The 22,908-nt window shown below is 34.4% G+C and overlaps 1 protein-coding gene across 2 annotated transcripts in view; it reads left to right on the top strand.

Moving 5' to 3' along the window:
* Nucleotides 1-22,908, top strand: part of LOC136043855 (mitogen-activated protein kinase kinase kinase 7-like) — a gene marked incomplete in the record, with an annotated part of 174,331 nt that overhangs the window by 3,670 nt on the left and 147,753 nt on the right. For both annotated transcript variants that reach the window (XM_065728802.1, XM_065728801.1), the window contains 2 exon segments: nucleotides 14,815-15,058; nucleotides 20,888-21,148. In XM_065728802.1, the coding sequence (XP_065584874.1) occupies nucleotides 14,815-15,058; nucleotides 20,888-21,148 (505 nt within the window).

Here is a 22,908-nt window from a genome sequence, read left to right as displayed (position 1 = left end):
GAGCAAACATAAAGTAGGTCATAAATATGAACTAACAATTCAACCAATCAGGCTTATAAAACTGGTTAGCTAATTTATATATATATATATATATATATATATATATATATATATATATATATATATATATATATATATATATATATATATATATATATATATATATATATATATATATATATATATATATATATATATATATATATATATATATACTGTCAAATTAGCCTTCTGGTGGTACTCTCTCTGTAAATAAATAGGTTTTAAGAAATTCATGAATTTTTTAGAAAAACTGGAAAAACAACTAAAAGTGAAGATAAAGGTTCTCCCCCTGCAAGGTGTGTTAACTATGATTATTCTGGATAAATTAGAGCAAGAATTGTTTCTTAACATTCTTGTTATGTTCAGCTGTGCTCCTAGGCTTATAAAACTGGTTGGCTAATTTAAAGATTTGTGTATACCCCATCTATAGCCTACCTATCTAAATCTTAATAAAAATATTTTACTTTAATACTGAGCTCATTCATTGACCTTAGTTTTAGAAATTACAATTCCTACTATTTTTCCTACATTTCCCCCCCAAAATTAAAAAAAAATAGATTTACAAATCTTTAAAACCTTATAAATTGGAATGAAGGAAAGGTGCTACCTGAATTTGCTCTTTAGATTAATTAAGGTTCATGCATAATCTATTCAGCTCCATTTTGATGATGATTGATAATATGCAAATAAAGTAATAAGTGTCACTGTGCTGAAGGCCCAATGGTACACAAATAGAATCCATCAGTTATTTGTTGAATGAATTAGGAAATCCTATTTGTATTTCTGTTGTTGGTTTTTCCATTATGTAGCTAGAAAAGTTACTGTATTTTTATAATTCAGTCACCTTATTATTTTTTTTTCAATTCAATTTATTAATTTAATATGCATAACAAATTAAATACACTGGGTCACCAGGGAGAGACAGAGCTTGTGATTGTGGTGACCCCATCAATATTTACAACATAAATAATATTAGTTGAAGATCTAATACCCAAGTCCACAGCCCACCACACAAAGCAGAAAGACAAAATAAATAACACAATAACAAAACAATCAAACAGACTTGCACGGAGAATGACATCTTGAGCAATCAGAGACGATAAACTAAAAAAAAAAAAAAAAAAAAAAAAATGTTTGAAAGAAAAATCCATAGAAAAAAAAAGATTAAAAAAGATTAATGGTGAAAAGTTTTTAGGAAAAAATTTAAAAGTTCATGTCTTATTGTATTAAATGATTTAGTATCATCATAAACAGTATGAAATTTTCTCCATGCACTTGTTACCATGTTCCTTGGTGAAAATCTTGATCGCTCCATTATAAATCGAGAAGAAATACGCTGGTCTTTATGCCGAGTCTCGTAATGATGAAGTTCGCCCTTTCTCCCAAGCATATCAATGGACTGAAAATAAACTGGGAGCATTTGATGGCCATACGTAATTTTAAAAAGCACTGAAGAAATATTACATAGACAAGAAATAGGAAGAATATGCATTAACAAATAAAGAGTTTCTGTTGTTGTCTTACCAGGGTATGATGAAGGTGAACACAACACTTCTGGTAACACAGAAAAAAGATCAATAGTTCAATGATCTCTGTTTTGATTTTGACGAGTAATCAAATAGTCCGTGGCTACGAACTGTAAGTAAGGAGAGAGCTGGCCCAATAGTAACAGAAACTCTAAAAAACAGTATTTTAATACCAATAGATCAAACAATTCCTGGTAACAAACTGTAGTAAGGAGCAACCCATCTCAATAGTAACCAAAACTCTAAAAAACGGAATTTTAATACCAATAGTTACATCAAAAGAGTCGTATTTTTATGCTGATTTTACATATATAAGTTTGATCAAGTTTAGTCTTACTTATCAAAAGTTACAAGCCAGAGAAAATTTGCCTTATTTTAGAAAATAGGGGTAAACACCCCTAAAAGTCATTGAATCTTAACCAAAATCACACTATCAAGATCAACATATCAGAGAACCCTACTGTAAAAGTTTCAAGCTCCTATCTACAAAAATGTGGAATTTTTTATTTCTAACAGTTCATGGTAACAAATCAAACAGTTTGTGGTAACGAACTGTAGTAAGGAGCAACCGGCTCAATAGTAACCAAAACTCTAAAAAATGGAATTTTGATACCAATAGCTAAATCAAAAGAATCGCATTTTAATGATGATTTTAAGTATATAAGTTTAATCAAGTTTAGTCTTACCCATTAAAAGTTACGAGCCTGAGACAATTTGTGTTATTTTAGAAAATATGGGGAAACACCCCCTAAAAGTCATAGAATCTTAACGAAAATTACACCATCAGATTCAGCATATCAGAAAACCCTACTGTAGAAGTTTCAAGTTCCTATCTACAAAAATGTTGAATTTTGTATTTTTTGCCAGAAGGCAGATCACAGATGCGTGTTTATTTGTTTGTTTGTTTGTTTTTTTTTCCCAGGGGTGATCGTATCGACCCAGTTGTCCTAGAATGTTGCGAGAGGGCTCATTCTAACGGAAATGAAAAGTTCTAGTGCCCTTTTTAAGTGACCAAAAAAATTGGAGGGCACCTAGGCCCCCTCCCACGCTAATTATTTTCCCAAAGTCAACGGATCAAAATTCTGAGATAGCCATTTTATTCAGCGTAATCGAAAAACCTCATAACTATGTCTTTGGGGACGACTTACTCCCCCACAGTCCCGGTGGGAGGGGCTACAAGTTACAAACTTTGACCAGTGCTCACATATAGTAATAGTTATTGGGAAGTGTACAGGCGTTTTCAGGAGGATTTTTTGTTTGGGGGAGGGGTTGAGAAGAGGGGGATATGCTGGGGGAACTTTCCATCGAAGAATTTGTCATGGGGGAAGAAAATTTCCATGAAGGGAGCACAGGATTTACTAGCATTATTTAAAAAAAAAAATGAAAAAAAATATGAAAAAGTTTTTTTTTCAGCTGGAAGTAAGGAGCAGCATTAGAACTTAAAACGAACTGAAATTATTACCCATATGAGGGGTTCACCTCCTCTCAGGGGTCATTATTAATGAATTGGGATAAAATTTAAGATTTAGTGTATAAAGAGAGGTACTAACGAGGGGGCGAACCCTCTCATTGAGAATAAAAAGTTCTTTACGTAAGCTAATTTATAAGTTACGTATATCTTTTACTAATAAAAAGATTCGTAAAAAACTAAAAGTTCTAGTTGCCTTTTTAATTAAACAAAAAATTGGAGGGCAACTAGGCCTCCTCCCCTGCTCTTTTTTTGTCAAAGTTATGAGAAAGCCATTTAGCAAAAAAAAGATATGCAAATTTTGTTTTAATTATTCCTCTGCGGAGAGCCAAAATCAAAAGATGCATTGATTCAAAAACGTTCAGAAATTAAATAAAAAAAACAAGTTTGTTCAACTTAAAGTAAGGAGCGACATTAAAACTTAAAACGAACAGAAATTACTTCGTATATGAAAGGGGCTGCTTCCTCATCAACGCCCCGCTCTTTACGTTAAAGTTTTTTACTGTTTTAAAAGGAAGAGTTGAGAGAAAGAGTCAAACTTTAGCGTAAAGAGCAGGGCGTTGATGAGAAAACAGCCCCTTTCATATACGAAGTAATTTCTGTTCGTTTTAAGTTTTAATGTCGTTCCTTACTTTCAGTTGAAAAAACTTGTTTTTTTATTTAATTGTAGTAAGGAGCGACCTGGCTCAATAGTAAACGAAACTCTAAAAATCGGAATTTTGATGCTAAAAGACATATAAAAAGAATTGGATTTTCATGCTGATTTTCAATATATAAGTTTCATAAAATTTAGTATTTGTCATCTAAAGTTACGAGCCTGAGAAAATTTACCTTATTTTGGAAAATAGGGAGAAACACCCCCTAAAAGTCATAGAATATTCACAAAATCACACCATCGCATTCAGCGTATCAGAGAACCCTATAGTAAAAATTTCAAGCTCCTATCTAAAAAATGTGGAATTTCTTATTTTTTGCCAGAAGACAGAGCACGGGTGCGTGTTTATTTGTTTGTTTGTTTTTTGTTTTTTTTTCTTTTCCCCAGGGGTAATCGTATCGACAAAGTGGTCCTAGAATGTCGCAAGAGGGCTCATTCTAATGGAAATGAAAAGTGCCCTTTTTAAGTGACCAAAAAATTGGAGGGCATCTAGGCCCCCTCCCACGCTAATTTTTTTCCCAAGTCAACGGATGAAAATTTTGAGATAGTCATTTTGTTTCGCATAGTCAAAAACCATAATAACTATGTATTTGGGGATGTCTTACTCCCCCACAGTCCTTAGGGGAGGGGCTGCAAGTTACAATCTTTGACCAGTGTTTACATATAGTAATGGTTATTGGGAAGTGCACAGATGTTTTCAGGGGGATTCTTTTGGTTTAGGGGGGGGGGGTCGAGGGGAGGGGGCTATGTGGGAGGATCTTTTCTTGGAGGAATATGTCACGGGGGAAGAGAAACTCAATGAAAAGGGCACAGGATTTTCTAGCATTACTATAAAAAAAACAATTAAAAAGTAAACATGAAAAAGTTTTTCCAATAGAAAGTAAGGAGTAGCATTAAAACTTAAAACGAACAGAGATTATTAAGCATACGAGGGATTCTAAAAATACTTTAGCATAAAGAGCGAGGTATTTAGGAGGAGATTAATACATCGCTCTTTATGCTAAAGTATTTTTAGTAATTTCAACTACTTATTCTACGGCCTTTCTCATTCAGGGGTCATTCTTAAAGAATTGGGACAAAACATAAGGTTTAGTATAAAGAGCGAGGTATTAACGAGGGGACAAACCCCCTTATATACATAATAAAAATATAAGAATATAAAAGTTTGTTACGTAAGTTAATTCTTAAGCTACGTATATTTTTTACTAATAAAAACGTTCGTTCAAAAATTAAAAGTTCTAGTTACCTTTTTAAGTAACCGAAAAATTGGAGGGCAACTACGCCTCCTTCCTCACCCCTTATTTTTCAAAATCGTCTGATCAAAATTAAGAGAAAGCTATTTAGCCAAAAGAAGAATTAGTATACAAATTTTATTTTGATAATTTATGTGCGGAGAGCCAAAATCAAACATGCATTAATTCAAAAACGTTCAGAAATTAAATAAAAACTAGTTTTTTTAACTGTAAGTAAGGAGCGACATTAAAACTTAAAACTAACAGAAATTACTCCGTATATGAAATGGGTTTTCTCCTCCGCAATCCCTCGCTCTTTACGCTAAAGTTTGACTCTTTGCCACAATTCTAATTTTTAAAACAATTAAAAACTTTAGCGTTAAGAGCGAGGCGTTGAGGAGGGGACATCCCATTTCATATACGGAGTCATTTCTGTTCGTTTTAAGTTTTAATGTCGCTCCTTACTTTCAGTTAAAAAAACTAGTTTTTTTTATTTAATTTTGCCAGAAGACAGGTCATGGATGTGTGTTAATTTTTTTGTTGTTGTTTTTTCCCCGGGAGTGATCGTATCGATCCAGTGGTCCTACAATGTCGCGAGAGGGCTTATTCTAACGGAAATCAAAAGTTGTAGTGTCCTTTTTAAGGGAGTAAAAAAATTGGAGGGCATCTAGGCCCCCTCCCATGCTCTTTTTTCCCCAAAGTCACCGGATCAAAATTCTGAGATAGCCATTTTGTTCAGCATTGTCGAAAAACCTAATAATTATGTCTTTCGGGACAACTTAATCCCCCACTGTCCCTGGGAGAGGGGCTGCAAGTTACAAACTTTGCCTAGTGTTTACATACAGTAATGGTTATTGGGAAGTGTACAGACATTCTCAGGGGGACTTTTTCGTGTTGAAGGGGGGGAGGTGGGTCGGAAAAGGGGGTTACGGGAGAGGATCTTACAATGGAGGAATTCATCATGAGAGAAGAGAATATCCATGAAGGGGCTGCAGGAGTTTCTGGCATTATTTAAAAAAAAAAAATGAGAAAATAAATTAAAAAAAATTCAGTTGGAAGTAAGGAGCAACATTAAAACCTACAAAGCACATAAATTATTACGTAAATAAGGGGGTTCATCTCCTTCACAATACCTCGCTCTTTACGCTAAAGTATTTTCAGTAATTTCAACTATTTATTCTATGGCCTTTGTGATTCTAGGGTCATTCTTAAAGAATTGGGACAAAATTCAAGCTTTTGTGTAAAGAGCGAGGCACTGACGAGGGGGCGAACATTTTCATATACGTAATAAAAATACAAAAATATAGAAGTTTGTTATGTAAGTTACGTATATTTATTTTAATAAAAACGTTTGTAAAAAAAATAAAAGTTCTAGTTACCTTTTTAATTAACCAGAAATTGGAAGGCACTAGGTTTCCTCCCCCGCCCCTTTCTTTTAAATCAAAATCTTCCGATCAAAACTATGAGAAAGCCATTTAACCGAAAAAAAATTAATATGCAAATTTCGTTTTAATTATTCATGTGCGGTGAGCCAAAATCAAAACATGCATTAATTCATAAACGTTCAGAAATTAAATAAAAAAAAGTTGTTTTTTAACTGCAAGTAAGGAGCGACATTAAAATATAAAACGAACAGAAATTATTCCGTATATGAAAGGGGTTGTCCCCTCCTCGACGCCTCCCTCTTTACGCTAAAGTTTTTTATTGTTTTGAAAAGTAGAGTTATGAAAAAAAGAGTCAAACTTTAGCGTAAAGATCCAGAAGTTGAAGAGGGGACAACCCCTTTCATATTTGAAATAATTTCTGTTCATTTTAAGTTTTAATGTTACTCCTTACTTGCAGTTAAAAAAGACTTCTTTTTTTAACATTTAATATATTAAAAGAATTGGAGTTTCATGCTGATTTCAAATATATAAGTTTCAGTAAGTTTGATCTTACTTATCAAAGGTTACAAACCATAGAAACTTCGCCTGTTTTTTCTAAAAGAAAGGGCAAACACCCCCTAAAAGTAATAGGATCTTAATGAAAATCACGCCGTCAGATTCAGCGCATCAGAGAACTTTACTGTAGAGCTTTCATGCGCCTATCTAAAAAATGTAGAATTTGTTTTTTTTTGCCGGAAGAACGATCACGGATGCGTGTTTATTTTTTTTTCCCAGGGGTGGTCATATCTACCCAGTGGTCCTAAAATATCATGAGAGGGCTCATTCCAACGGAAATTGAAAGTTCTAGTGCCCTTTTTAGGTGACCAAAAATTGGAGGGCAACTAGGCCCCTCCCACGCCCCTTTTTTTCAAAGTCATCTGATCAGAATTTTCAGATAGCCATTTTGTTCAGTATAGTTTAAAGGCCGAATAAATCTGCCTTCGGGGATATCTTGACCCTCCCATAGCCCCTAGGGAAATATCTTTAAGTTCAATATTTGACCATTGTTTACATATAGTATTTGTTATTCGGGAGTATGCATACATTTTTTGGGGGATGGGATGGGATTATTTGCTGGTGGAATTTTTCACATGGATAAGTTATACAATTTTAATGAAAATCACACTATCAGATTCAGCGTATCAAAAAACTTTACTGTAGAGGTTTCTCGCTCAATATGCAAAAATGTGAAGTTTTGTAATTCCTTGCCAGAAGAAAGATCACAGATGAATGTTTATTTGTTGTTTTTTCTCCCCAGGGGTGGTCGTATCGACCCTGCGGGTATAGAACGTCGGAAAAGGGCTAGTTCTAGTTTTCTTTTAAGCGATAAAAATTTGGAGGTTAAATATGCCCCCTCACACACCACTTTTTCCCCAAATTCGTCCGATCAAAATTTTGAGAACATTTCATAGTTAAAAGGAGATAAAATAGCCCCCTACAGCCCATGGGGAAAGGTTTTAAATTTATAAAATTCGCACATTGTTTATGTATAGTATTTGTCATTGGGAAGTATGCATACATTTTTGGGTAGTTAGGAGAGGACGAACTTTCTGCTGGGAGGATTTTTCACGAGGACAATTTTCTTTGGAGAAGGAAGTTTCTAGAGTGTGAATTTTTCAGGGGAGATTTCACATTGGGTGAATTTGCCTGAATTCCTATACGAAATTTCTTCATGTCTTGCTTTCTCTTTACTGATTCAACTTTGCGTGTGGAGATGTTAAAGGTAATTTTCCGGGATAAATGCTTGCCGGGATTGAAATGTCTAGAGAAAATTTTATGATGAGAAGGATTTTTCCGTGGAGGTAGAGCCAGGTATCCTGGCGTTGTTTAAAAAAGATCATAAATTAAATATAAAAAAACAAGTTTTTCAACTGAAAGTAAGGAGCAACATTAAAACTTAAGACGAACAGAAGGGGAGGGGGCCCTCCTCAACACATCGCTCTTCACGCTACATTTTTCCGGCACTTTAAAAAAGCTACTTATTGTTCTAACTGAACGACCCTTGTGTTTCAGGAGCCGTTTTTAAAGAATTGGGACAAAATTTAAATTATCGCAAAGAGCGAGGTGGATTGGATTGGCGACCAAAGGTTTTAGTACCCTTTTTAAGATTGAAAGTGATCAGAGGGCGGATACCCCCCCCACTCACACCTAGGATTTTCCACAAATACATCTAATGCGAATTTGGGATAACCATTTGTTCTAAGATAGTCCAAAGATCCTATAATATGGCCTTTGAGGTGGACAGAATCCACCAGAGTTTGGAGGTAAGGGTTGTAAGTTATGCCTCAGGGGTCTATAACGTTTTTATGGAAGCGGCGGTCCTGTGAACTTTAGAAGAGGCTCCCTTGATTTGATATGTATAGTTCTAGTTCTTTTTTATGAACTAATCCCCCTCCCTGACATGCTCTTTTCCCAAACCGCATTCAAGGGAAATTGAGATACCCATTTTGTTATCGGTAGTCCAAAAATCATATAACAGTGTCTTTAGGGTAGACACAATCCCCCAGGGCCCATTGGCAAGGATTGTAAGTTATGCCCGGGGCATCTAAGGTTTTTATGGAACGGATAGCCTTAAAAACTTTGGATTGGATAGAACTCATTTGATTGGAAATTGAAAGTTTTAGTGCCCTTTTTAAGAGTCAAAAGTGAATAAAGGGCCATCAAACTCCTCCCCCAAGCGTATCATTCCCCAAAACATATTCGATTGAAATTTCAAGAGAGCTATTTTATTCAGCCTTGTTCAAAGGTCCAGTATTGGGGATGACAGCTTCCCCACAGTCCTCAGGACAGAGGCTGTAAGTTAGGCAATTAGTTCATAGTTTACACCTAGTATATATTATTGAGAAAGATATGCATGTTTGACCTCTACTTTCCAAGAAGACCAAGAATATTCAGAAGAGACTTTCAGAGAATGTTGAAGGGAGTGTTGAATTTAATCAAAACTCGTTATGTGTATTCGGATTGTCGAATGGGTACAAGAGAGGAATAACTGAATATATTAATTTCGAAAATTCAAGAAATTATAAGGGAGATGACCAAAAAGGCAATATTTGCATGCTAACAATACTAATAAAACTGCTACCACTACTACTACCACACTACTTCATTTACAGTATTAAGGGGAAATTTGGGGAAATTTGAACTAAATCAAAAGACACTAAGTGCATGCACATTGTCAAAATAGGGTATCTCAAGGATCGATTTGGGTATCAAGTTGAAATTTTCAGAGAATACTTTAAGGGAAGATCATCTCACCAAAAGGCAATATGTGCACACTACTGCTACATTTACCACTAATACTACTACTTCTATTGCAACTACCGGCTAAGAGCATTGAGATGAAAATTCCAAGAATTTTGTGAACATAAAGGTTATCAAAAGGACATACCAACAATGTCATAGCAGTGGCTAATACCGCACTACATCTCTACCTTGACAGCTCTTCTTTCTACCATACGTGTTCCATATCATCTTCTTCAGCGCCAGGTACCTACGAATGGTAAAGCCGATATAACCATTATTATAACCAACTTGTGTTGTGTATGAAAAAGGCAGAAGAAGCTGCCGTACCTCGGCAGTGTATTCGTAAAAGAACACAAAAACTTATCTGGTCAATCGACCTTTGTTTAAAGTCGATACAAAATAAAGCGAAACTATGGCTCCAGATATGGAATGAATGTGGTCGGCCCAGTTTAGGGTGTGTTGCTGATCTCAAACGTAAAACTAAAACCAAATATAAACGTTATCTGAGGTCGGCACGTTACCGCGGTATGGACTTCCCTGTGAGTAGGAAAGATTGGCGAAAGATGATCAGTCTGACAAGTTAAATGATAATACTTTAACTAGTAATTGCCTTCCACCTTCAGCTTGGTATAAACATTATTCTTCGATTTTTTCGGTGATTAACTATTCAGTGCATTCTGTATATACTCGCCTTCTTACCCCCCCCCCCTCTTTAGCACAACGCTTTCGCAACGCCATATAGTGCCCATATCTTTTTCTTCCGTAATTGATGCTGTGAAAAGTTTAAAATCTGATTCAAAAGATAAGGATGGTATTTCTAAGATGCATATGCTGATTGATTGCACCCCCCTTATATCTCACTTTTAGCTTCTTTTTGAAATGTGTCTATGTACTTCAAGCGTAACTGAGAGTTTTCTGTGTGGCACTGTTTCGTCAATTTTAAAAAGGGGAAAGTCACCGACTGATTGTTCCTGCTATCGACCTATTACTGTCTCTTGTAATATTAGCAAGGTTTTTGAGTATATCCTTCTACTTTTTTTGACTAAAAATATTAATGAGGGTGAGAACCAATTTGGTTTTCGGCATGGGGTGGGTTGTCAGCATGTGCATAAGATTCTGTCTTTGTTACTGGCTGATAATTCTTCCAAGGGAAATGGTCTTTATATTTGTACTTTGGATATACCGTTCTGGTCTTGTGGATGTTTCTTATCTTGTGTATGCTGACGACTTGCTTCTGATTAGCCGTTCCAAAAAGGTTTTTTTTCCAAATGGTCTCTATAGTTTCTGATGTTTTCTCCGATATCGGCCTTTCACTTAATATAGATAAATGTGAGTTTCTTCCCTATTATTCTACTGCTGCTACTCCCCTTCACCGTAATAACTTCACTGTCCTTCTTATTGATTGTATTCGTTGGCTTGATATCTCTATTACTAACAATCTATCGAGCTTACGTCAGCGTACTGTTTGTGATATAAGTAAAAAGATTCAGATTGGCTATGCAAAGATTGTTGCAAACAGAGGCAAGTATAATAGACGTGCGCTGGCCAAACTTTATTCTACTTTCTGTGATCATTTAGTCTTTTATGCTTCAGGTCTTTTTCCCCTTCTCAATAATGGTAGTTTAAAAAGAATTCGGATAAATTATTTCAAATTTTGCAAATTTCTTCTGTATCTTCCAACTTAGTGGAAAAACCGGACTCTTAGAACATTTTCAGTTCCTGATATAACTTTAAAGTTGGAGATTCTTTACGGAAAACTCCCAAGTACAGCTTCTGCGCGCCTATCCCCTCACCACCGTCTAATCCGTTTTTTCGAAGATTTTGTGAGTGTATTTGTTTTTCTCTTTGTGTTATTTCTATATTTATTCTTACTCCACCATATTTACTTTATGTATCGCGTGGGTGAAAAATAAGATAAAATAAGTTGACAATCTTTCATCATTTTTTTTTCCAGTAAAGTGCATATTGTGATCTGGCATTGAGAAGGCAGTTATTGGCCCTACTTATGTTAATTTTTGCTCGTTTTTAGTTAGACTTGGATATTTATTGTAATTTCTGTTTGTTTTGAGTTTAATTTATTTATTGATAGTGATTTGTGGTAGTTTTACGCTTGGAGGATTATTTGACTTAATTTTTGCTCATTCTTGGCTTAAAGGAGCTCTTTACTTTTCTTTGAAAAATTCGTCTTGCGGAAAAAGTTTTGTAAATCAGTTTTAGAAAAGGTCTCTAGAAGTTGGTCCTGCAATATTCGTTTTTCATTTTGCTTCTAAGGTTGATATGATAAGTAACTCTGTTTTTGGTTTCAGTTTCTACACTTACTATGGAAATAGCTGGGTATAAGAAGCCATAATTGTAAAGACTACGATGATCCTAAAAAAAGTTGTGGTTATTCTCATATGATTTTCAAAAATGGGCAAACATTAGGCTCAGAAACAAGTTTTTTACCAATTGAATTGTCAGATTATGAAACCCTTTCACAGTGACCACTGCCAGTATTCAAATTGTATTTGACCGGGAGGAGTTAAACAAATCCTTGCGCACCATTTGGGACAGCTCAGACAAGTCATCTCACCAATATCACTGAAACTAGCTTGTTAGCTAGTGTCATTTAAGGTAACTCAGTGAAGCTTGGAAAAAAGTTTTTGTCCAATTGCTCTATACTAAGTTGACACTACTGTATTGACTATGAAAAACCGGGAGGATGTTCCAGATGCGAAGTTCAGTATTAAAGCCATATCCAGTCTCAGCTAAGTTTGTCTGCCTATTGGAAGTGGTATAAAGTAAACAATAATTTTAAACTCTTTTGAGGATACCCAACAGTTGTGACTGAGCAGCATCTAAACATCTTCAAAACATAATTTGATGGCTGATGATAAGATTTTAAGACTTTAATTGCAAAAAAAGCCTGCAGGCCATAGCAAAACACATACAACTTTAAACAAACACCTAATTACAAACAACTTAAACAAGCAAACAACTTAAACAAGCAAACAAACTTGCAAACACTTTATGAATTCAGAAACACCCGTTAATAAACTCTTACCAAGCTAACTCCTCAAACATGATTCCCTATGCTTAATCCCTAAAAGAAGAAACTTACACAACTGTTTAATAGCATATCCATTCCTCTCAGCCATTCGCTCCTTTAACCAGCATTCACTCCCCAACACTCGTCCGAAACATTCCTTCCGCAACTCAGACAGCTCTTCACACTCTGATACAAAATGAACTAATTTTCATTCCTCCCGCCACACATAGGGCAAGCCTCCTTTCGGAGGGCCCCTCAATAGGGCAGACATACACATAGGGCAGGCCCCTCAAGTAGGGGCCTGCCTCCTGCCTAACCTTTCCCAATATTTCCTTCTGATACTTAAATCTAAACTATCTCGTCTTAGCAACAACACATTCTTCAAGTCCTCCCTACTCAACCCAAATTTAAAATAAACTTCCTCTCCCCCACACTCTTTAGCTTGGGAGTAAAACATCAAAGACACCGATTGGTCCTTTTGAGTTTGCCACTCTTGGATTTCTTGGTCGTTTAGGATTCGCTGAACTTCCTTCCATACTGGAACGCTTCCATCTACTGGTCCTCTACCTTCATTCCACATCTCTGAAAGGTCCGAAATGTCCAGTATTTTCTTGACCTGATTTGCCCACGAATATATATAGTTACTGCAGAAGATTTTTCACAATTAACCTGGCATAAAAACACTTTCGATTTTTTTTCAATGAATTGATTCTTAGTGACTTGCCCTGAGAAGGGGTAGATTTTTCTTTAGGATCAAAATGAAATAGTTTCATGTTTTTTATTTCTATTATAGTAAAAAGGCATTCTTTGAAGCTATACTATATCTTTTATGTGGGACAAGCGGGGAAAAATATTGCATGGGAAACAGATTGTTCTTTATTAAGTCAGTACTATTGTACTGAGCAATGTCATGTTGACAATGATCCATTGTCATTACCCAGTGCATACTTTCAATGGCTTCATATTTCTATAATCGTTTAGTTAAAACCCGTTAGAATGTAAACTTGATTCTGATCGGTGGGCAGTTTCAATTGACTAATCATACATGATTTTACATTCCTACGTTAAGCAGCTTGCCTAACGCAATGCCAACGTGAAATAGCTATGAGTAACTTTTCCCAGTTTTCATCTAACTTAACTTGTTTTTCTTGTCTTCTACTTTTCTTGTTAGTTATATTAAGTTTGTTGTTCATAATATTAAACAGTCCAATTTGCAGTTATACGAAGTTGAAAGTAATTATAAATTTTCTTGAGGATAGCCCATATTCATGGCTGAGCTGTATTCATTAACCTCCATAATGTAACATGATGGTCAAAAATGCAGTGACTGAAAGGGTTTTTAGTAACTAACCTTGCATAGTCCTATCGGTTTGCATTCTATTCTAAAGGTTTCCTGAGAGTGATCTTGATTTTTTTTTTGCTGTCAAAATTAAAGTAAGTAGGCTTAGGATTTAAAGTTAGCCCTTACTCTAAATTGTATTGAGGATAAACAACATTAGTGACTGAGCTACATGAAAGGATCTCCAAAACACAGTTCGATAGTAGGTACTGCAGTGACTGTATTCTGCACAAGAAAAAAAAACTATGTTTTGCTCTTGAAATAAAAAAAGAGCAGGGGCGTAAATTTACTCATGCCAAAGGGTCTTTAAGGTAAACAACATTCACCACTACATAGCATCTATGCATATCCAAAAAGAAAATTGGGTGGATGATATTGCTATGACTCAAGGATTCTCAGTAACTGCCTTTAGTATGTTGTGATGGTTAACACAATTTCTCTCAAGAGTGAAGAAGGGGAACATTCAAGAGGAAGATTGAAAGTTGTTTAAGGGTTTAATGAACGGCACAAATCATTATTTGACGGTACTTACTACACAAAACATGAATTACACAAATGTGTTTTGGGTCATTCTTTGCCTTAGTTAGTTTGGCCAATGTTCTTCAGAATTTAGAAAAGAAAGTGTAAAAAGAAGTAACTACTTTCTGAGCCACTGGAAAACCTGTGCACCATTAGAGCCATAAATGCAACATAATAAAGAAGAAGAAAGGTTACAATTTAACAAACTGTTAACTATCCTTTTTTATTAAAAAGAGCCAAGACTAACTCAGCAAGTATTTAACTGCTACATTATTTTGATTTGCCTTTATAAGTTGGCAAACCAAAGGCTTGTTACATATCTACTTATTTAATTTTAGGGAGTTTTTGAAGTCATAGGTAAAGGAGCATATGGAACTGTTTATAAAGCTAGATGGAGGCAAAAAATTGTGGCAGTTAAGGTGATTGACAATGAAATTGAGAAAAAGTCCTTTGCTGTTGAGGTCCAACAATTGAGCAGACATTCGCACCCAAATATTGTCAGGCTACATGCTGTCTGTACAACTCCCCCTGCACCAACATGTCTTGTCATGGAGTTTGCAGAAGCAGGCTCCCTCTACAACTGTAAGTTCTGTTTCACCTTTTTTGGCCACTAATGTTATATTCCATTTTACAATTAGCACAAAGGCTTCTTGTCTTGTAATTCTTCTTTTTCAAGAAGTATTTAGAATTATTTATAATATGTGTTATGAATTATAAGTATCAAAAGTATTTATTTCTTTTTCAGAAGTACCGCTATTTATAAGTATACAAATAAAATTTACCCAATTACCTTTACCTAATACTTATTACCTAATCATATTCTCTTTTATGCAAATATATAAAACCTTTATATAATTACGCATTGAAGAATTTGGAGGGGAAATCTTATAAATTTGTAAAGATTTTTCCTGCGAAAATTAGGTGACTTTTAACTAACTAATCGATGTTACTTTTAATAACAACTGTGTGTAAGAGAACCTTTGAGAAAGACAGTGAAAGAGAACCTTCGATAACAACTATGTGAGAGAAAATTTGGGAAGCATAGTAAAGTGAGTTTTAGTTACTTAAAAGAAAATCAACTTTTATTTGCATCATATCATGCTACTATCGTATTTTTTTTTTTATCTTAACTATCTTACAAAAAAAAGCGAGTAAAGAGTGAACAAGTAAAACTTAATAACAAATATTATGATGTATGACGAAAGTAAGAAATACAGTAACAAAGTATTTGCTATTTTTATTAATAAACATGATAGTTGACTAGTTACTTTTATGTTATGTTCTTAATGATAATAATAGTAATAGTTTATTTATAACCCACATCATATAAAAATATATGACATCTGTGGAGTAATGAAAAAAAAGAAAGAAAAACGAACCAAAAACGAAACTAAACACAAAAAATAAACATAAACTAATAAAATACTAACAACAATTATCAAACAGTTCGTGGTAACGAACTGTAGCAAGGAGCGACCCGGCTCAATAGGAACCAAAACCCTAAAAAATGGAATTCTGATACCAATAGTTACATCAAAAGAATCTCATTTTGATGCTGATTTTAAATATTTAAGATTCATCAAGATCAGTTATACCCATCAAAAGTTACGAGCCTGAGAAAAGTTTCCTCATTTTAGAAAATAGGGGGAAACACCCTCCTAAAAGTCATACAATCTTAACGAAAATCACACCATCAGATTCAGCGTATCAGAGAACCTCACTGTAGAAGTTTCAAGCTCCTATCTACAAAAATGTGGAATTTCGCATTTTTTGACAGAAGACAGATCACGATGCGTGTTTTTTTTTTTTTTTTTTTTTTTCTAGGGGTGATCGTAACGACTGAGTGGTCCTAGAATGTCGTGAGAGCGCTCATTCTAACGGAAATTAAAAGTTCTTGTGCCCTTTTTAAGTGACCAAAAAAATTGGAGGGCTCCTAGGCCCCCTCCCACGCTCATTTTTTCCCAAAAGTCTGCGGATCAAAATTCTAAGATAGCCATTTTATTTATCATAGTTGAAAAACCTAATAACTTTGTCTTTAGGGACGACTTACTCCCCCGTAGTCCCCATGGGAGGGGCTGTAAGTTGCAAACTTTGACCTGTGTTTACATATCGTAATGGTTACTGGGAAGTGTACAGACGTTTTTAGGGGGATTTTTTGGTCTAGGGGGGGGAGAGTTGGGGGGGGGGGGGGGGGTACGTGAGAGGATATTTCCATGGATAAACTTGTCATGGGGGATGAGAATTTCAATTGGAAATTCTCTCCTCAACGCCGCGCTCTTTACTCTAAAGTTTTTGATTGTTTTAAAAAGTAGAAATCTGACAAAGAGTCAAAGTTTAGCGTAAAGAGATGGGCGTTGAGGAGGGGACAACCCCTTTCATATACGGAATAATTTCTGTTCGTTTTAAGTTTTAATGTCGCTCCTTACTTTCAGTTAACAACAAACTGTTTTTTATATATTTAATTTCTGAACGTTTTTGAATTAATGCAGGTTTCCATTTTTGCTCATCGCACATGAATAATTAAAACGAAATTTGCGTGTTAGTTTTTCCTTTTTTCCTGAAATAGCATTCTCAAAATTTTGTTCGGACAATTATGAGGAAAAAAGGGCAGGGGAGGAGGCCTATTTGCCCTCCAATTTTTTTGGTTACTTAAAAAGGCGACTAAAACTTTTAATTTTATTTACGAACGTTTTTATTAGTAATAAATATACGTAGCTTACAAATTAACTTACACAAACTTCTATGCTCGTATATTTTTATCACGTATATGAGGGGGGTTCGCCCCCTCGTTAATACTTCACTTTTTACACTAAAGTTTGAATTTTCCTCCAATACTTTAAGAATGATCCCTGAATCACATAGGTCGTTTAATTAGAATAAATAGCTCTCATGAAATTACTAAAAATACTTCAGCGTAAAAAAAATACTTCAGCGTAAATACTTCCTTGCTTACAGTTCGTTACCACATACTGTTTGATAATAGGAAAGTTGAATGAAAACAATTGAAAGGTTTTTATGGCAGTTGATATTTAGCAAGTGACATATAGCGATCGCGAATTCTGTCGGTCTTTCGGTCTGTCTGTCCTGGCTTTGCTAGTTTAGGCACTTCCAGATAAGCTAGGACGGTGAAATTTGGCAGGCAATCAGGAACCAGACCAGATTCAATTAGAAAATAGTCGTTTGCCCGATTCGACCATCTGGGGGGGAGTGGGGGGAGGGTTAATTTGGAAAAATTAGAAAAGTGAAGTATTTTTAACTTACAAACTGGTGATTGGATCTTGATGAAATTTGATGTTTAGAAGGATATCGTGTCTCAGAGCTCTTATTTTAAATCCTGACCGGATCCGGTGACATTGGGGGGAGTTGGGGGGACCTAAAATCTTGGAGGGATCGGGATGAAACTTGGTGGGAATAATAAGCACAAGTCCTAGATACGTGATTGACATAACCGGAACGGATCCGCTCTCTTTGGTGGGGTTGGGGGGGAGTAATTCGGTAGGAGTGTCAGGGACATGCACAAATTAACTTGATAAAGTTGTTTTCCCGATTCGACCATCTGGGGGCTGAAGAGAGAGAGGAAAAACTAGGAAAAATGAGTTATTTTTTCCTAGCGAACGGGTGATCAGATCTTGACGAAATTTGATATTTCATAAAAAAATTAGAGGTATTTTTAACTTACGGATGGATGATCGGATCTTAATAAAATTTGATGTTTAGAAGGACCTTGTGTCTCAGAGCTCTTATGTTGACTTCTGACCGTATCGGGTGATATTGGGGGAGTTGGAGGGGGAAACGGGAAATCTTGTAAAACGCTTAGAGTGGGGAGATCGGGATGAAACTTCATGGGAAGAATTAGCACGAGTTGGTATTGACATAACCGGGCTGAATTCGCTCTCTATGGGGGGGGGGGTGTTAATTTGGAAAAATTGAAAAAAATCGAGGTATTTTTAACTTAAGAATGGGTGACCGGATATTAATGAAATTTGATATATAGAAAAAACTCATGTCTCAGAGCTCTTATTTTAAATCCCGACCAGATCTGGTGACACTTGGGGGAGTTGGAGGGTGAAACCGGAAATCTTGGAAAACGCTTAGAGTGGAGAGACCGGGATGAAACTTGGTGGGTAGAATAAGCAAATGTCGTAGATAGGTGATTGAAGTAACCGGACTGGATCTGCTCTCTTTGGGGTATTTTTTTTTTGGGGGGGGGGGGTCAGCGCTTTGGCAAGTTCGGTGCTTCTTGACGTGCTAGGACGATGAAAAGTGGTAGGCGTGTCCACAAAAAATATTGCAAATTTTTTGCAATATTATTTGCCTAACAATGTTCGAACCGAAGGGTTTTCCATTCTTGTTCAATAATTGCATTATGCTGCTTCAAGACTTTTAATATCATAGCCAATTATGTTTTGCTATTAATTGGCAAAAAATGTTTGCAATAATCGCTCTATGCTGCTCCTAGACTTTTAATGTCATAGCCATTTATTGGCTATGGAATTGATTCGAAAAAAATGTTTGCAATTTTATTTGCCTAACAATGTTTGGCAAATTGATTGGCAAAAATTTTTTGCAATATTATTTGCCTAACAATGTTCGAACCGAAGGGTTTTCCATTCTTGTTCAATAATTGCATTATGCTGCTTCAAGACTTTTAATATCATAGCCAATTATGTTTTGCTATTAATTGGCAAAAATGTTTGCAATTTTATTTGCCTAACAATGTTTGGCAAATTGATTGGCAAAAATTTTTTGCAATATTATTTGCCTAACAATGTTCGAACCGAAGGGTTTTCCATTCTTGTTCAATAATTGCATTATGCTGCTTCAAGACTTTTAATATCATAGCCAATTATGTTTTGCTATTAATTGGCAAAAAATGTTTGCAATAATCGCTCTATGCTGTTCCTAGACTTTTAATATCAGAGCCATTTATTGGCTATGGCATTAATTGGCAAAAAATGTTTGCAATATTATTTGCCTAACAAGGTTTGAACCGAAGGGTTTTCTATTCTTGTTTAATAATTGCTTTATGCTGCTTCTAGACTTTTAATATCATAGCCAATTATGTTTTGCTATTAATTGGCAAAAAATGTTTGCAATAATCGCTCTATGCTGTTCCTAGACTTTTAATATCAGAGCCATTTATTGGCTATGGCATTAATTGGCAAAAAATGTTTGCAATATTATTTGCCTAACAAGGTTTGAACCGAAGGGTTTTCTATTCTTGTTTAATAATTGCTTTATGCTGCTTCTAGACTTTAAATATCGTAGCCATTTGTCTGCTATGACATTAGTTGGAAAAAAAATGTTTGCAATATTATTTGCCCAACAAGATTCCAACCGTAGGGTTTTCAATTCTTGTTTAATGATTGATGAGGTTTTACGTTTTTTTTATATTTCAAACAATATTGATCATTATCACGACAAAATATGTTCATATATTGAAAGTGAAATGAAGAATCTTTAACATTTTGAAAGTGAAGTGAAAAATAAAAAATTTCAATTGATAATATCATTTCATTTCATTTATGTTTTCTTCCAGAGTTTAGTTAACTGCTTACCTTATTAAATATGCTATGACTCACCTCTAGACTGAATCTTCTTTGTAATTTATTTGTATTTATTAAGCTTGTTTATTGTCATCTTCATGTTTTGCTTTGCTAGATTTTGTAATCTATTTTATTCTATTTTAACTGGTATTCTATTTCATTTTTCAATTTGAAACTCCGCTCTAAAAGTAATTTAAGGGTCTGAACTGACTAGGGATGTAGATTCGTTCGCTTTTTAACCTTAGATGGCTTTGTGCCACCATGAGTTCAAATAATAGTACCCTAATGTTTACAGCTTTGAGACGTCCCGTATGAGAGGGGGGGGGGGGCTGGTAAAAGACTGGCGTGGATACCGATTATTTTTTATTAGCTAGATAGGCTAATGGGAATGAATGATGTAAATTCAATGGAAGAAAATTGCCCTCCCGTGATAAAAAAAGATTGAAGTAGTTTAAATAGCAATATCACCAAAATCAGTTGGTGAAAATGACGAGCCATTCCATAAAATTCAATTCCCCCTTGTAAATATCTTGGTTAGTGACGCCTCTAGCTTTGACTGGAAAAGTTATTCTCTTCATCAGACATATTTTAGTTCTGTTCGAACTTTGTTTTGAAACAAATTAAGAAATTTGGGCTATTCGAAAAAGCACAAGAACCATTTGAACCTCCAAACAACGTGAGGTTGAGGAAGAATTTGCACATTGTCCTCAGGAGGATTGGTCTTGCAGTGATTTGTCAGTATTATAATTAATCAGTAGCTTTTATATTCTTTGAATAAATGTGTTTATTCTCTTCTTTGGATATATCCTATTTTTAATTTTTATTTTGAATAAAAACAAATTAAAGCTTTAATATTTTTTTTCAGTATTGCACAACAAGAAACATATACCATATACAGCAGGACATGCAATAAACTGGGTATTACAATGTTCAAGAGGTGTTGCCTACTTGCATGGAATTCAGCCTCGGCCAGTTATACACAGAGATCTCAAGCCTCCCAATTTACTTTTAGTCAAAGGTGGCCAAGTTCTGAAGATCGCTGACTTTGGAACAGCGTGTGATGCCAAAAGCCATATGACAAACAATAAAGGAAGTGCAGCCTGGATGGCACCAGAAGTTTTTGAAGGTATTCTCTGCGTTTTTAAGTTATAAAAAAATTAATTTATTTACCATACATAAATATGAAACGTCTCCTAAAAGGATCTGCGACGTTTAAAAGGAGAATGAAGGACTTTCTTCAATTAAAAAAGGGTTAATTTTATCATGCTGAAAAATTAATTATTTTTAATCAATTTAATTTGATTAATAATTTAATTTAAATATAATTATAATAATAATATATATTATATACATAATAATGTTATAATTATTATAATATATATATATATATATATATATATATATATATATATATATATATATATATATATATATATATACATATATACATATAATTATTATTATATTATTATAAAATATATATATATATATATATATATATATATATATATATATATATATATATATATATATATATATATATATATATATATATATATATATATATATATAAAATAATTATTAAAACAATAATCGATTTAATTGAATTTTAATTAATTTTACATTTGGTGAAATGCATTGCGGCCAATATAGTTGGGAGGAAACATTTAAGCGGCAAAGTAGGACATTGCTGCAGTTCTTGAGTTTCATATCTATTTTGCATGCCTTTTTTAGTTTTTTTTTGTAGTCAATCAAAATTTATGGTATTCTGGTTTCTGCATCATGGAAAACAAATGCCAAATTTATGTTTCTTTGAAAATTGGTTTGCGTCTTTTACAGACTAGTAATAATTACGATTTTGTTTTACTTTATATTATTACTTCATATTAATTGAAATAATAAATTTGAATTTGCTAGGGAAAGGGGACTAATTAAGCTATAACCAGCATTAATACAAAAATAAGTGGAGCCTTTTTAAAATACTAAGTTAAACTATATAACTAGGGTAAGTTATTATTTAAATATTAAACTGCATTATAGAAGACCCTTAGGCAGGAGAACCTTAGGCATATTTTCTTCCAGAGTTGCAAAACCTTTAAGAGTGTAAGAATACTTTTGACAAGCTGACATATCAAAGAAAAGGGAGCATTTGTTTTGGTGAATATTGAGAAACTTTAAACACTGATACTCACTGAAGGAAATTTGTTAAACTAAGGCATTAGTATGCACATTGAGTGAAATTTATTGAGCTTAAATCTGACAAAGAAGCGTCTTCAAAGTCCAATATGAAAATTGTTTGGTTGGTTTTGTCTAGTCAAACTTTAAAAAGACACTTGAAATGAGTGTTTATCTGAAATATTTCCCTGGTCAAAAGGTGGCATAGTTGTATTCAACTGTGTTGAATTAATTCCCTCGTTTTTTAGCTAAAAAACGTATGTCCATTCGCCACTTAAATCTACGTTATTTAATATATTTAAACCGATATTGCTTTAAGCCAATTTACAAGGATATTGAACTATCGCCGAAGTTTTACTATATTAACCATTGATCTTATGTGGCCTACATGGCTTTTAGGTAAAAATATGTCACCAGGCGCCATTAATTGCCGCTTCATTAATTTACTAACTTTGGACCTATTCATAATATCGAACTGGCTTCTTCTGGCTAGATCAAATAGAAAATTTGCACTATGTCTTACTGGCAAATGATTGTTGTCGTATGACAGGGTGACAAGATGTAATATCCTTTACCTCTGAAGAAAAATTTCATTAAAATCTGCATTATAGTAACTGACCTTATATTGTGAACAACATTTGTAGTTTTGTATTAATTGCGAACAGCAAGACTGAATTTTTTTACCTTATGTTTCAGTTTTATGTTTGTTTA

Source organism: Artemia franciscana, chromosome 2 (genome assembly GCF_032884065.1).
Source record: "Artemia franciscana chromosome 2, ASM3288406v1, whole genome shotgun sequence".
Taxonomy (NCBI): domain Eukaryota; kingdom Metazoa; phylum Arthropoda; class Branchiopoda; order Anostraca; family Artemiidae; genus Artemia; species Artemia franciscana.
Note: the sequence above shows the minus strand (reverse complement) of the source record. Positions and strands in the feature narration are given on the sequence as shown.